At 46.0% G+C, this 16997-nt stretch overlaps 1 protein-coding gene across 1 annotated transcript; it reads left to right on the top strand.

Annotated features, from left to right (window-relative positions):
• Positions 1-516: 516 nt before the first annotated feature.
• On the top strand, positions 517-1704 carry npy8br (neuropeptide Y receptor Y8b; the record flags this gene model as incomplete). The annotated part of the gene is made up of 1 exon (XM_084323101.1): positions 517-1704. One exon carries the CDS (start codon positions 517-519, stop codon positions 1702-1704), a length of 1188 nt encoding a protein of 395 aa, XP_084179227.1.
• Between the last annotated feature and the right edge of the window lie 15293 nt (positions 1705-16997).

Raw genomic sequence — 16997 nt, 5'->3', positions numbered from 1 at the left:
TTTGAACCGTATCCTGCGGAAAGTAAACAGCACCGGCCACGCTGTGTCTGTGTTGCGTGTCTGTCATTTGAAATATATAAATAAATAAATAAATAAATAAATAAATAAATAAGAGATAAAAACGTAAATTAATTTAGGCCTATAACTTCAATAAACGTTGTATTCCCAACTGCAGTATTCACAGGGGTTACCTTGACCCTCTGTCGTGTGGCAGTGAAAGGGTTAACCCTCTGTATTGTCGCAGTGAGAGGGTTTACCCTTTGGTAGTGTGGTAGTGAAAGGGTTAACATTCCATGTGATAAAGGTTCTTAGATGTTGTTTAACATGTGTTTCTGTCTCTCTTTCAGGCTGCAAGTAAAGACGGCCAGTATGCACCAAAAACAAAGGATGATGGATGCCTGTGCAAAATGCAATCATTAATCCCAAAAGAATTACAACAGGTGTAAAACAACGTAATAATACTACAGAGAGACCACAGCTTGTGGGAGAAAAGAAAAACAGTCCTCCAGCCCGGTCATGGAGTTGTCCTACACATCCAATCTCAGCCACGTCCCGACAGCATGGGGGAATATTCCAAACCCGTGCCCTGCCTCGGTGAGTGGCACCACCTTCCTCATCATCGCCTACAGTGCGGTGAGCGCGGTGGGCCTCCTCGGTAACTCCTGCCTCGTGTACGTCATCGCGCGGCAGAAGGAGATGCGAAACGTCACCAACGTCCTCATCGCCAACCTGTCCTGCTCGGACATCCTGATGTGCATCGTGTGCTTGCCCGCCACCATCATCTACACCCTGATGGACCACTGGATCCTAGGAGAGGCCCTCTGTAAGGTCACCCCCTTCGTGCAGTGCACATCCATCACTGTCTCCATCTTCTCCCTCGTCCTCATCGCCATGGAGCGCTACCAGCTCATCATCCACCCCACGGGGTGGAAGCCTGCCGTGTCCCAGTCCTACCAGGCGGTCGGCGTCACCTGGCTGCTGGCCTTCTTGATCTCCCTGCCCTTTCTCTCGGTCCTCGTCCTCGACTCTCCCTTCCAGGACATGGCCTTGCCCTTCCAGAACCTGAGTGTCCCCTTCCAGAACCTGAGTGTCCCCTTCCAGAACCTGAGCGTCCCCTTCCACAACCTCACCATTTCCTTCGGCTCGGTCGTCGACCACCTCGTCTGCGTGGAGCAGTGGTCCTCGAACGACAACCGGCTGGCCTACTTCACCTCCCTGCTGCTCTTCCAGTACCTCCTTCCCCTGGTGCTCATCCTGGTCTGTTACCTGCGCATCTTCCTGCGCCTCAAGCAGAGGAACGACATGGTGGAGCGGAGCGGCAGCGACTCGCAGCAGAAAAAGGCCAAGGGCTCCAGGAGGATCAACGCCATGCTGGGCTCCATCGTGGTGGTGTTCGCCCTCTGCTGGCTCCCCCTCAACGTGTTCAACACCGTGTTCGACTGGTACCACGAGGCCGTCAAGTCCTGTCAGCACGACGTCATCTTCTCCGCCTGCCACCTCACCGCCATGGCCTCCACCTGCGTCAACCCCATCATCTACGGCTTCCTCAACAGCAACTTCCAGAAGCAGCTCAAGGCCACCCTGCTGCGCTGCCGCTGCTGGGGGGCGGGGGAGCGCTACGAGAGTTTCCCCCTCTCCATCCTGAGCACAGAGGTCACCAAGGGGTCACTCTTGAGCAAGGGATCCATCAGCATCAATACCTAGGGTTTCTGAAGGTCTCTCTCGCGAGGGACAAAGGACCTCGTCAATTCCTTTTTCGTCCTTGTCATCCATTGAAACTTCTCTTTGCTTTGTCGCGTGCGAATGCGAGGTTGGAACCGTCTGGATTTATATGACCGCTGTCCACCGGGAACAGACTAAAACCACTTAACTCACATGGCCGCCGTGGTTTCAGTATGAGTTCACATATAAGAGGAAGTAGATAAAGAAAACGATGGTTCAAAGGTCGTACAGGCCAATTGTATTGTAGGGCAATTAATGAGACTTTACACAAGCACCTCCACAGTCAGAGTAGTCTCTGCAGTGCATTTCTGAATGTGTTGTCAACACAGAAACAAATCTTAACTATTGTGATTGTACATCCACTATGTCTTATATCCTCATATTTCCAAACCGGGTTTGAATGTGTACAGACTGCGTGTTTTCCCCCTCATTTATTATGACGGAAACACGGTGGATGGTGTGGGAGGGATGTGAGCACTGGAATACAGTAGGAGCTGTACGCTACGATTCACTGCTTTATGCTCATTATACCGATGAAAACACAAGGACTTGAGGTTTGCAAGCCACATGTGTTTATGATTATCCATAAACGGCCGCCTATTGAAGTGGGAGAACAGGAAAACAACAGCGTCGTACGTGGCTCCTGGCATTTCTCTATGGACATAATGCAAAGCTGGCCAAAAGCCAGGCTTGAATGTGTACAGACCGGAATAAAGTGGGAGTCGTGGGTTACTATTCTCTGCTTTATGTTCATAGTGCTGACGAAAACACAAGGATATTCAAATTTGCGTTAATGATTATCCACAGATGGCAGCTCATTGAATTTCTGACGGGGAGAGTGTGAAGACGACAGCCTTGAATGTGTGGCTCCTGGCGTTCTCTCACAAACATAATCAAAGGATTTACTTGCATCATGTTAATGCAGTTTTTATCGTCAGAGAGATATTCATGTATTGATCGAGTGGTCTTTCTCAGAGAACCTTGACTTAAGTTTGATGATACCATGCACTTTTTACGCTGTCCAGGGTACACTGAAGGTCTGCGGTTCAACACACTGCTGTGTATGGGAAGGTGTTTGTAATAAAAAGGTGCCACGCAACAACCATAATGTCAAGTGTCGTAAAACAGATATAAGAGACAGTAAAGGACAATGTCAGTATAGGCTTACTACTCCACTGTATATAACCGTTATAACCAAATATATGTATGCACTGTCTGTCATAGACCTGACACAGTTATAGTTCATGGTGTGATTGGCAATAAAACATCATTTTATTATTCCATTTTAGCCTATATCAGTCCTTGAAGACTTGCTTTTATCTTAGTGATATGAATTGAATTAAACCATAGTGTCTATAACTTATAGTGTTTATTGCACCCATGTGGTTATTTACGATCTATATAAATGCAATTTGAAGATCTGCACTTCCTGTGTCCTTCCCACAGGAAAGGAGTGTCTTTATTCGCAAAGGGTATTCACGAAAAAGATGGTTTGTGTGCTGAAATTGTGAAGTCTGGATCGACCATTACGAGGATTGGTCAGACTTCCTGTCTGCATTTGGCTATTAGCCCCACACAGTAGCCATAGCCTGTCGTGGGTGAATGATGTGATACAGTAAAGTTAGATGAATTAATAATGATGATAATAAAGAAACCGATCACAAAATGTGACTTTTTAGCTCAGCATCAAGATGCACCCAAATGCACTCCCTTTGAGAGCGGACGGTGGTCTATTTCACAGTGTCCGTCACTGATCACTGGTGACAGTAAATGCCCTTTGGGGATTTCGCTTGCCCTCATCTCTGGCATGTAGCCATTCCCCCCGAGCGTTAGTTAGAAGCATTGACGTGTGTTTTGACATGAGCTGTTCAATTGACCCCTTTCAAACCCTGCCCTCTTCTCTTGATCCTCCAATCGCAACTGTTGCTTTCCTCTGGGAAATAGGGCTTTGAAATAGGTCCATTATTGCAGGTCTGTGACCCTTGTCGTATGGTGTATAATGTACATCAGTGTCGGCTCAAATTGATATAGATGGGCTGGTAGCCAGGATCCAGCCCCCTGATTGACCCGCTTCAGCCCTTTATCTTATCATCCTTATAAGAATTCAGTTCAGCCAATTTACTTTGTGCCATGTAATTGCAACATTGCACATTATAATGTGGCCTTCGACCTCTGTTGTCATCCTCTCTCTCTCTCTCTCTCTCTCTCTCTCTCTCTCTCTCTCTCTCTCTCTCTCTCTCTCTCTCTCTCTCTCTCTCTCTCTCTCTCTTTCTATCTCTCCCATGTTGCCTGGCGCGCTCTACTGCACTAATGAATAAAGCACTAGATTGTTAACATAGGCTGCTTTCGATGCACAACTCATTTCGAAATGCATACCAGGCGACCCCCATTCAAATACGTCGGATTCTCTCAAATAAAGGCATATTATGTTAACTAACTAAGACTGCCACTAAACTAACATGTTTACAGGAAAGTTTTGGAGTTGTATTTGGAGTGTATTTCGTGACTGTTGGGAACTAGGCTACACTGGCACACCTACTTCCAGTGAATGACGCTAAGCTAGGCTAACATTGCGGTTGTTCCCTAAGCCTAATGCATGCACAGAGAAGAAAAGGGTATGTATCTGCTTGTCTAACTCCAGGGTAGATGGCAAATAAGCGAATTTCCCAAAACGTTGGCATGTTCCTTTAACGTAAAACTATGACTTGTGATCCAAAACAATATTGTTGAGGAATACGTGGAATATCAACAGATTTAATTAATTGGTTACAAAGACCAAATTCCCAATCAGGTCTCTGACATCAAGGCCACCTAATCATTCCTTCCCCTTAATTGGCTGATATCAATCCCTGTCTCCTGAGCCGTTCAGCCATTGTGTAGTGTGCCTGGTGCCAGTGTATGGCAGACATAGAGCCTGCGTAGCCCAAGGTTTGGTGCTATCAGTGGTGGTGAAGGAGGCAATTTCCACCCTACATTGTGGGGAGCGCTTTGAATGTCTAGAAAAGCGCTATATAAATGTAATAAATTATTATTATTGTTATAAGATACAGCAAAAAAAGAATAATCAACCGGGTAATTTTGACCCCTGTGATTCATCTAAGGGTTCATAAAAAAGCTCAATTATTTCTTCATTGTTTTAGAACAGTGTTACATTCTTATGAGGTGCACAGACTTTGATTTTGGAATGTGTAAAAATAAGTATAGTGTTTAGTGTTAGATAAACCAGTGTTGCGTTTGGCACCGTGGATAATTATCTCCAGACATGGCTGTGAAGATGGAGAGCCTGTCTACATGTTAATGTTGAGGGAGCAGGCTGTGACCGTGTCAGTCACTCACATTCCTGCCGGCTTGGCCCACCGTCACTGACCCAGAGGGTCTACCAGCCGCTCACCTCCACCTCCTTCCTCAGACACACTACTACCCCAGCTCCTGGGGGGGGGGTCATCGAAGTGAAGAAGGCTATTCTCCGTCCTCGCTCCACAATGGTGGAACGAACTCCCCCACCACAGTCAAGGACGTCTGAAACCCAGACAATCTTCCGCCGTGGACTAAAAACACACATCTTCAAACAATATCTGAAATTAAAAAAATAAATCTTACTGTCTGTACTATTATGTACCTTACTATTATGCTACTATAGGTATACTACTATCTATCATGCTAATGTTTACACTACTATGCACTCAGAGTGTAACACTCAAGTTCGACACTATTTGACAAACAATGCCACTGACCCTCAGTTGACAGAGATGTGCCCTTCCTGCAATTTTTTTTATTTGTAAGTCTCTTTGGATAAAAGTATCAGCTCAATGACAGAATGTAAATGTAAATATGTCAACTAGAGTGAAAGGGGAAGAGTATGACTGACAGCAATTCATATGAGAGGGAATATGACACACTTCAATAGCTCCAGAGTGCAGTGTTCCCTCTCAGAAAGACTGTGGTGGGCATTTATTTATTCCCTCCTCACTGACCGCAGTTCTGTTCAACACATTTAATAATGACAGAACTATTGCACCAATGTCCTATGGTGTGTGTGTTTGTGGTTTTTCTTCATCTTGCACAAAAGCCAAACTGAAGGCTTTGTTTTGTTATGTGTTTAGCTTCAGAATAAACTACTGGATTAGATTCTGACGATCTGCCAAACTGAAGGTTTTGTTTGACTATTGTACGTGTTTCGTTTTGGAATAAGCTACTAGATTAGATTCTGACGTTCTGCCAAAATTGTTCAAATAATTGGTAATTTTCTCTAACAAAGACAGTGGTGAGATCAAAGGGACAGTTCACCCCACCCCCCTGCCGTAGAGATGTCTGAATGTCTGAGAGAATGGCACTCAGTTTGTGACACTCAAAGCACCAACAAAATACATTTGAAAAACAAAAAAAGCAAGGTTTCCTTCCAGAAATCATGACCCAGTTACTCAGGATAATCAACAGATCTTGTTGTGAGCAGCTTCATGTAAGAACTATTTTCTACCAAAGTACACCCTAATGTGTGGTGAGAAAAAAAGTGTCAAGATTTAAAATATGCGTATGTACATTTGTGTGTGTATGTACATATGTAAGTATGGATATGTGCAGTTATGTATGTGTATGTGGGTACACATACTATACCTAAATGTAAAGTGACTTTGACACAATAAAGTATAAAAAAATAAACAATAATGTGGTGAGTGTGCTTTGGTAAAAAAACAGCTCTTAAAGTTCTTCTTGGTTTTGGTAAAGAAGAGCTCGTGGTCACAAATATTGATTTAACTCTCCAAAGATCAAAAGAAGAACATACAGTGTGTGGATTCTTTTGTATGACTTTACCTTCAAGAAACCTAATGGATTGGATACTCAATCTGTATTCAGCTCTCACTGTGATAGTACACATAACCAGCATCTCTATAAAATTGGACTAAAGTGAATGTGATGACTAATACATGCTTTAACCCTTGTGTGGTGTTCAGATCTGTGGAGCCCGTTTTCAATATTCACTAAAAGAGAAATGATACAATGAATATTCTTTTCAACCTGAGACTCATTGGCCTTGACTCTTTTTGGAGAGCATATACAAGAACACATTACACACTGTGCACCCCCCCCCTACACATTCATATTAGGTCTACTGGACACGAAAGTGTGGAAATTATAGGTGAAAACAAGTAAATATGGTAAATATGAAACAAAAAGGTTCACTGTGTATCTTCACTGTCTAATTTTTTTTTTTTTACAGACATCACATTTGATCACACAAAACGAATAGCACTTTTGTTGATAAATGTGATCTAGCAGAGGTAAATGGAAAACATTAACCATATACGTGTGCTGTCTATATTGCTTGTAATTTAGATAAAGTTAACATCTGTCAAGTATAAATCTAAATCTGGACGGGCTGACAAAATGACTAAATTACTCAAACAAAAACACAATAAATAAATAAATAAATAAATAAATACATACATATAGATAAATAAATGAATACATAAATACATAAATAAATAAAGTCTTTTCAGAGGCACAGCTGCCAATGTTTCCTCTCTTCTGTAAGAAAATCATACTTTTGGCGTTTGGTTTTTGAATGCTGACTTCTCTCCTACAACCACCTCCTCTCCTCTCTTTCCCTCTCTGCTCCTGTCCTCTCCTCTCTTCTCTCATCTCCACTCCCCTCTCTTATCCTCTCTCTTCGCTTGTCCTCTCCTCCCCTCTCTCTTCTCCTCTCTTCTCTCCTCTCCTCCCCTCTCTTCTCCTCTCCTCTCTCCTCCTCTCTCCTCTCCTCCCCTCTCTCCTCTTCCCGACAGTGGCTCAGGAGGACACTTAACCCCTAATTGCTCCTGATGAGCAGGTTGGCAGTGGCACCTCCACCGTCGGTGTGTGAATGTGTGAGTGAATGGGTAAAAATGTGAGGAACAAATTGTAAAGCCCTTTGTATAAAAGCACTATATAAATGCAGCCATTTACCTCTCCTCTCCTCTCTCTGTCTATCTAATTATTCAGGCCTCCTTCAAATACGTAAGACCTCCAAACATTCTTGATATTGCAAGGTAAGTATAACTGTCGGTGCTGTCATAGAAATGGGTATCTATCAGGAGGAAACATCTTTATATCCCCGAAATGAAGTATTGTGGATATTAAAGGATTCACTCCGACCGCAGCATCCACTGCCACGACGGATACTTGATGTGAATGATACAATAACCTTTTTTATTTCATTCTTTTCAAATAGTCTGCAAATATTTGTGAACCCTGAGAAAGAGCCATATTGATGTTGGTGAACCCATCACTTTTCCAGTCACGCCGCCATCAGGCCAAACTTGAACCTGTCAAATGAGGCGATAGTTGAACAGTCACAAATATTATACCCAGAGATCGAGAGATGTGACTCCTCGTGGAGAACTTGCCATAAGGATCTATGAAGAGTGACAGGGAATCTTACCAACACACATCTCTCTCTCTCACTTTCTATCACACACACACATAATATATTATATGCACACACACACAGTAGCCTTCAACTTGTCTCACTCACATAGTTCCCAATCACATCTATCTACACTGACTTACTATCAGTGTCTTTATACCTGTCTCACTGTACTTATTAATACTACAACTCTGTACATACATCTGATTATCACTACACTCAGTAATACTACTTTATATATTTTATACCCAGTTTAATCACCTGTACATTGTATATTTCTGTTGCACCTAACCGTTACATTTGCACTCTGGTTGGACACCAAACCTCTTTCCGTTGTACTGTACTTGTGCTGTATAATGATGACAATACAGTACATTTGAATCTAATCTAACACACCATTACCCATATCTCTCTTATAGTCTGTACACCATATCTATATCCTGCACATCATTCACCAAATATCTTGTACATCATCTACAACCAGGGCCGGACTGGGGAAATAATTCATACTGGGAGATATAGCGTGAAATATAGCCCCAGTCAGGCCACTTTTTAAGCGGGGGGTCTGGGAGTCCTCCACCAGGAACATTTTATTTCCTGCATTCTGGTGAATTTTAGTCCATGTGAATCACAAACTAATGAGCCAACAATTGCTTAGTACAATGTACTGTTATGAACCTCAAATAAAACCAAAGGTACATATCATTAAGGAGGGAGACGACACAAGGACTAACGTTTAACCAATATTTATTAAATAATAAATAACTAAATAAATAACTAATATACAAAATCAGTGGTGGGTGCAGGTTGATGAATGAAGTGTACGGGTGTTAAACTAGAGTAAGTGTCAGCTTAGCTGGAGGTACTGCTGCAGGAGTCAGGAGGGATGGACAGCAGCACAATACCCTATTCAGACCCATCAAAAGTTAAAATAGCCCTTTACACAAATGTAGAAGGGTGGATTATCCCTGCTTGTGGGAGTAGTAGTACACAGACACTGGGTAGTAGGATACTATAGAATTGGACCTATATGTACCCCCGTCTTTGGCCCGGAACGTCGTTCTGGAGGGCTTGCAGCAGGAGTGGATGGGGCCCAGGATTTACTAACCTGGGGACTGGTACTCTGGTCTCCCTCGCCTTCCAAGGCGGTCAGCAGTAGCTCCCCACACACTCTCACTTCCCCCAGTACCTCCGACAGCCCTCCCACACCCAGTGACTGTCAGTTCAATAGTATTATTGGGCTTCCCTTTAAGCAGTACCCTTCCTTGACCACCTGTATAGACCCTTCAAATGCTATTCTGTGAATGGGGTGTAAGGGTTAAATAATTATGCAGTCACAATATTTACCCAGGGGTTAGCTTAGCAAATGGAAGAAACAGACACACACACAGTGCTCCCAATAAGGTCTACTTTGTATTGAAGCCTGGGCAGGTTATCAGTTACAGATAATACTTATTTATTCATACATGGCACCGGGTGCTCTCACTGATAATGTAGGGGAAGCTATTCCCACCATAGGCACAGCGTGCTCAATACATTAATAACACCCCGCTTGTACTAGGGGAGACCCAGGCATAAAGTAGAGAAACATTGGGAATTCAAATAACAAGAATAATAAAATACCAAAAGAAAACCAAGTAAATGTGGGCCCACGTTACCAAAATAAAACCTACACTAAAGCCGGCTTAAATTGTTTGGGGTACCCCTTAGACACTGGTTGTTAGCGTTCACTTGAATGGACGTTGATGTGGATACACGAGGTACCGTTCGTACTTAGCCAAGATGGCGGACCCACTCTTATCACCTCTCGTCCAGGTGACAAGATGGCGTCGGCGATCCCGCAAGCACAGCCAGTGGGCTGGGCGAACAGCATGAGACCATCCGGGTGTAGTTTAGCCCCCTCCTCCATCCACGTCCACACCTCTTCCCGACCGCTCTCGGCCTGCATGGCCATCACATCTTTGATTGTGTCCACGCAGTAGTCTCCTGCCTTCAATACAGCTACCACAGGCCTGGGCGGCAACGCCCCTCGTGCCGCCTTCTTGGCTGCTTCATCGGCCAACGTGTTCCCCCGGCCCTCAGGAGTCTCCTCTGGCGAATGCCCTGGTATCTTGAGCACAACGACCTCTCTAGGAAGCCGGACTGCCTCAATCAACTGTTTCACCACATCCCCATTCTTGATGGGGGTCCCCACTGCGGAGAGAAAACCTTGTTGTTTCCACAACCCCATGTGCATAGCGAGAGTCAACATGGATGTTTGCCGTTCGACCCCTTGCATACTTGCAGGCCTCCACCAGAGCATGGAGCTCAGCCTGTTGGGCCGAGGTACCGGCGCGCAACCCACCCGAAGCCACAACCTCAAACTCACTGATGACCGCCCACCCTGCTTTACGAACACCCTTCTCCACCATTGAGGACCCATCGGTGAACAAGATTAACTCTGGATTTTCCAGGGGAGTACTCCGTCTCTGCTCCGCCTGCTCCATGGCCTCAACCACCCCTTGGCAATCATGCTCCCCCTCTCCCTCCTGTTCGGTATGGACCAAGGATTTGTTATCGTCGCTCTCTCAATCACCACCCCCGGGGCCTCTAGCATCGCTAGCCATTTTCCCCACCGGGCAGCTGTGACTTGGGAGGCCCGGTTCATGGTCAACAACGTGTGCACCGCGTGTGGACACTTCACCACTATGGTCTGATCCAGCACCAACATCAACACTGTTTGCACTTCCAGGAATACCGCTTGCACCGCCCGGAAACAGGGGCCGAAACCCTGTGCCACGGGGTCTAGACAAGCGGAGTAATAACCCACCGGTCTTTGGCGGCCACCATGCTCCTGGGTCAACACAGCCGTCATGTACCCATCCTTTTTGGCCACGTACAAAACGTAGGGTCTACCCGCGTCTGGGAGCCCCAAGGCCGGAGCCCTAACCAAAGCCCCTTTGAGGGCCTCAAACGCGGCTCTCTGTTCCTCGTCTAGTTCAACCCTCTCCCTGGGCCCCGGGCTTCCTTTCAACATCTCCGTGAGGGGCTTCGCGATCGTCGTATAACTATCCACCCATGCCCTGTTGTAGTTACACATTCCCAAGAAGGACCGCAAATCCCGAACCGTTTTGGGGACCGGCGTCTCCCGGATGGCCTTGGTGCGGGGTCTTGGGTGATCTCCCTCGTTCCCTGAGAGATCCTCTGACCCAGGTAGATCACCTGTTCCTGCATGATCTGGGCCTTAGAGAAGCTCGCCTTATGACCTCGTGCCCGCAGACTCGGAGGTCCCTCTCGTGCTCTGCCGCAAAATGTCGTCCACATAATGGACATAGGCGGACGTGATGGTCGGCGTCTCCAAAAGGTGGCGCCGCAACGCCTGATGGTACACCGTAGGAGAGTTGTGGAGACCCATCGGTGTCCGGAGGAACTGGTACTGCTCTCCCTCGATGGTGAAAGCGAACCACGGTTGAACCTCCTCCGCCAGTGGCACACTGTAGAAACCCTGTGCCGCCCGTGGCACGCGTTTCCGTTTTGGCGATTTTATTGACCCTTGTCGCGTTTCTTTTTCTAAGCGTTTTCGTCCACACATATGAATTGGGAATAGTTGCGGGACGCCGAGATGTACCCACGGTAGAAATCTCGTGTGGATCCTATAGGCTCACTATATACAGCGTTTTCAAAATCACGCGAAACGGTCCTTTTCCCCTTGTTTTCGAGACGGGAAGTGATTTAGGAAAAGATTCCCCACACCGAGGGGCACCCGTGGATTTAATCTCGCGGGGATTGGGGCAATAGTTTTCCCGTGGGAGCCGTTCCATAATCGGCGAGTTTTTCCCACGCAGTTCCGATTCTGAGCATTTTCGATGCAGGAAGTGATTTAGGAAAAGCTTCCCCACAACGAGATGGACCCAGGGTAGAAGGCACGCGTGGATCCGGGCAACGGTGCCCCCGTGGGAGCCGTGTGCGTTTCGGCGAGTTTATTCCACGCAGTCCCGATTCTGAGCATTTTCTATGCTCTTTCTTGAACCTCCTCCGCCACTGGCACACTGTAGAAACCCTGTGTCATGTCAATCACTGAAAACCAACAGTGTTCTGGTTTCAAGGCCCCAAAGATGGTGGACATATCTGCCACCAACGGTCTCAACTTGTCGACGCTCTCGTTGGCCACTCGAAAATCCACAGTCAAACGCCACTCCCCTGTCGTCTTTAATACCGGCCAGGCAGGGCTGTTGGACGCGCTGGGGGGGCCTTCTTGAAGATTTTTTAGAAGCGGCCGTATCCCATTGAGAGCCTCCACGCTCAGAGGATATCGTCTGGTACATGGCGGTGGGTTTTCCCGTGAACCTTACGGGTTCCATGTCCACTCCCACCTCGGGGCGGGCAGGCTATAGAGCCATAGCTTAGCACAAATGAATGGAAGCAGATACGGACCAGCTAGCCTAGCTAACACCTCTCCCGGAGTTTTAAGCTAGGCTAGTGATCTGTATCCGCTTCACTTTGTGCTACACTAGGCTAGGTTGCAGCTGGATACCTTTTTTATTGTTATAATAATTTATTTTTTCTGTATTTTTCACCCATCCCAATTATATATTTTTTGTATTATGTTTTTGGTAGATTTTTATTATTTTTACTACCGGGCAGTCCGGTAGAGAGAGAGAGAGAGAGAGAGAGAGAGAGAGAGAGAGAGAGAGAGAGAGAGAGAGAGGAAGAATGGGAGACAGAGCGGGGTGGGGGGAAGACATTTGGCAAAGGACGCCAGGTCCGGGAATCGAACCTGGGTCGGCCGCTTCGCGACGCAGCGTGTTACATGGTTCGCCACTTGGGCGCCCCCACCCATCCCAATTTTAATCGTTATGCCAATTCCCTTCCTGGTCGTTGCATGCATTGCCACACTGTCAGCCTGGGGAGGGTGTAGAACTACCACATTCCTCCTCCGATACATGTGGAGTCGCCAGCCGCTTCTTTTCACCTGACAGCGAGGCGTTTCACTGGGGGAACGTAACACGTGCGTCGTGCGGAGGTTCACGCTATTTCCCCCAGATCCCCTCCCTGCTGAACAGGCGCCTTGACCGACCAGTAGGAGTCTCAGTTTACAACGACCAGGACACACACATACCCCGCCGGCTTCCCACCCGCTAACACTGCCAATTGTGTTCGTAGGAACGACTGACCAAGCCAGAGGTACCGCAGAGGACAGCTGGATTCGATCCCAGAGTCTCTGTCGTGGTAGGCGGGTGCTTAGTCCACTGCGCTCCCCAGCCGCACCTTTAGCTGGATAGCTTTCGACTGAACGCACAGAGAGGAGATTGGTATCGATCTTCTTGTCTCACTCTGGAGAAAATGGTAAGCTAATTTCCCATACTGTCAAACTGTTGACCAGATTAGGGGCATGGTCAAAAGGTGTCTTTGAAGATTGGGGACTTTTCGGGGATGTACCCCCTGCCATCTGCCACTGACAGCATGAGATCAAGTGTTAAAATCAAGTCTGTTGTTATTTGAGTACTAGTTACAGTGTACATGTTGTAAAAACAAAACTCACAGCCAGGCTTGTGTGCCAGCATGCTGTGAATGCCTTATGTCATTATGGACTAATAAAACCTTGTGCTAAAAAAGTACCAACAAATTAATAAAAAATTAAAAATCCAGTGACAATGTGGCCTTTGTATCTCCTTACTCCTTTATAGAGGGGAATGATGTTATTGTTGTGGCAGATGAAAAGGTCATAGAGACTTGGTCTGGCGCATCTAGAATCCTAATTATAGCATTATACATGCAAGCATGCATGTAGGTGTGTTGACCGTATTGAGCCGTCCAGTTAAGTCACGGGATGGTCAAACACTTTGTCAACACCAAGTCGATATGTCCCGGGTACATTATCTTTCTATTGAATTGCCCGAATGGATCTGTTGACACTTTGTAGCCCCCTTCCCTATTTGTCTACTTTGTCGTCTGCAGCGTAGGCCTATATTAATTTTGCTTTGGTTGCTTCATTAGCCAGTCCTGGGCTATGCATATGTGTCCAAATTAAATGTTAGGATTGTCTGGAGCCTCCATTTGAATAAATCTGACCAAATCACATCATATAGGCTACAGTTGATGAAATTCCTGGGTCTCTTTCTTGTGGTATATATATATATATATCTTATATTAGTATTTACACACAGACACATACATACACACATGCACACACACACACACAATAACCATATAATGAACATTTCCTTCATACGTTTGTATCTGACCGCTGTGTATGACCTTTCAGTTGCTTTGATCAGAAGAAAGAGTTGGTTGCTTGGTTACAGTTTCCTCTGGGGTTTCAGTGGCTTCCATTGAAACGGAGGCGCCCCATTAAAGGCACTTTTTAAAAGCGCTCTGACAGAGGAGCCACTCCGCGCTGACCACTGCAGAGCAGGCGGCGGAGTCTATTAAGGCCGTACTTACGTAACCATCGCTGATCTTCCCTCGGTCACGTGGGCTCCGGGGCGCAGATGGAGAAGGATGAAGGCACCACATTTGAGCCTCATGTGCACTTGATGATATCCAACCTTGCTTTGGAGGTCAAGACCTAAATTAGGGTTGTTGAGGTTGAACCTGTGTGAAATATTGTCAGGCTTGAGAATGTTCAGTTGACTTTGTGCTTATTTTATATATACCTTATTTAATTGGGGTTTAATCTAAGTTAAAAGTTATTATTAAATGTTATTAGGTACAATCATTATCGATATAGAATATTGAGTATGAATTATGACATATTGTAAGTTTGTTCAGGCCTCTCCTTAGAATGAATGAATGAATAAATGAATGAATGAATGAATGAATGAATGAATGAATGAATGAATGAATGAATGAATGAATGAATGAATGAATGAATGAATGAATGAATGAAAACTTTATTGAACAGATTGCAGAATTGGTACAATACAGTACGGCTCAATACACACAATTGTTAAGGGGATGCAGACCAGAGAAAGACGTTTGTCTTGTTTACATCAGGGTCCCCCATTTTCAATTCATAGTTAGTCCAGTGGCATGTCTGTGTCAAGGCCAAGCACCTGTACATTTCCCTTGTTATCACTGGGCCAACGTGTAGCTAGGTGGGGTATGGGAGAAACACATCAGCAAAAACACATAAGCTATGCATTTGAATCTAGGTTTGGTGGGAAAATGCACAGATGCCGTGTTTGGGATTGGCCACCGACCATACGCCTATGGACAGAGCAGAGTATAATATTGAGGGCTAGGACATTAGCTCTACTCTCTTTTTCTGGAGTCACACTCTCTCTTTCTGGCTACTCTCTCTCTCTTTCTGTCTTTCTCGGCATCTATCTTTAATCTCTCGTATTCTCCATATATTCTCTTATTTCCTACTATACTTCTCTCTATCTCCTACCTGGAAGATTGTCATGTTGTTAATGTCTGTTGTGAAGTGTTCCATGGACCACCCCACATAAATATGATTTATGATTTTAATATTTTCAATAAATACAAGACATATTGTTTGAACTCCTATTCTGTGTTTAATGATTTATATTATTCTGTTTTAACCCTGAGTAAATGGACCAGCTGAGGTGTGTCCAAAAATAACCCACAGACCCTTCAGGTTTGTTGTTTGTTCCTCCCATTCACACATTCACACACCGACGGCAGAGGCAGCCATGCTTGTTTCGTGATAACAATATTAACGAATACACTGAAACGGTGCTTGACTTTGTCCGTACTCTGGTAGAAGAAACAATCCCCTCTACCACAATTAGAATCTACCCAAATCAAAAGCCCTGGGTAGATAAATCCGTCCGTGAGGCTCTGAAAGTGCGCACCTCAGCCTACAACACCGAGCTTGTGACAGGCAACATGGATGAACACAAGACGGCGAGATACAATGTCAGGAGAGCAGTAATAGAGGCAAAACGGCGTTACAGGGATAAAGAACAGGCTGACTCTAGAGGTATGTGGCAGGGCCTCAGAACGATGACAGATTACAAAGGCACCTCCCTCAAACTGAACAGTGACATCTCCTTAGCAAATGATCTCAATACCTTCTATGCAAGGTTTGAGGCTGTGAATAACAACACCAGCCTACAAGCCACGGCAATGGGGAGGGGGGGGGGGTCTGCTGAGGGAGATTCAGTGTTCAGAATAACAGAACATGAGGTGAGGAGGACAGGAAGGCAGCAGGACCGGACGGCATCCCCGGCCGCGTCCTAAAAGTCTGTGCCGACCAACTGGCCCCGGTATTCACTGACATCTTTAACCTGTCCTTAGAACAGGCTGTCATCTCCACCTGTCTGAAGAAGTCCACCATCATCCCTGTACCCAAAAAATCTACGCCTGCTTGCCTCAACGACTACCGCCCTGTAGCTCTCACCTCCATAGCCATGAAGTGCTTTGAGAAGCTGGTGAAGGGCTACATCTGTTCCTCCCTCCCCATCAACCTGGACCCCCTGCAATTTGCATACCGCCCTAACAGGTCCACGGAGGACACCATAGCCCATGTGCTGCACACAGCAGCATCACACCTGGACAAGAGGCAGGGAAACTATGTGAGAATGCTGTTCATCGACTACAGCTCAGCATTCAATACCATAGTCCCCTCCAAACTCATAGCCAAGCTCAGGGACCTGGGCTTGAACTATGACCTCTGCCAGTGGGTCTTGGACTTCCTGACGGGCAGACCCCAGGTGGTAAGAGCAGGCAACTGCACCTCCTCATCCATCACGCTCAACATAGGGGCCCCCCAGGGCTGTGTTCTGAGCCCCCTCCTCTACTCCCTGTACACACATGACTGCGTGGCACAGCGGAACAACAACACAATCATCAAATTTGCTGATGACACAGTAGTGGTGGGCCTGATCTCTGCCAACGACGAGAGGGCCTACCTGGAAGAGGTAGA

This window comes from Notolepis coatsorum, assembly GCF_963971535.1.
Source record: "Notolepis coatsorum genome assembly, chromosome: 10".
Lineage (NCBI taxonomy): Eukaryota > Metazoa > Chordata > Actinopteri > Aulopiformes > Paralepididae > Notolepis > Notolepis coatsorum.
The sequence above is the reverse complement of the archived record's forward strand: the minus strand, read 5'-3'. Positions and strand labels throughout refer to the sequence as shown.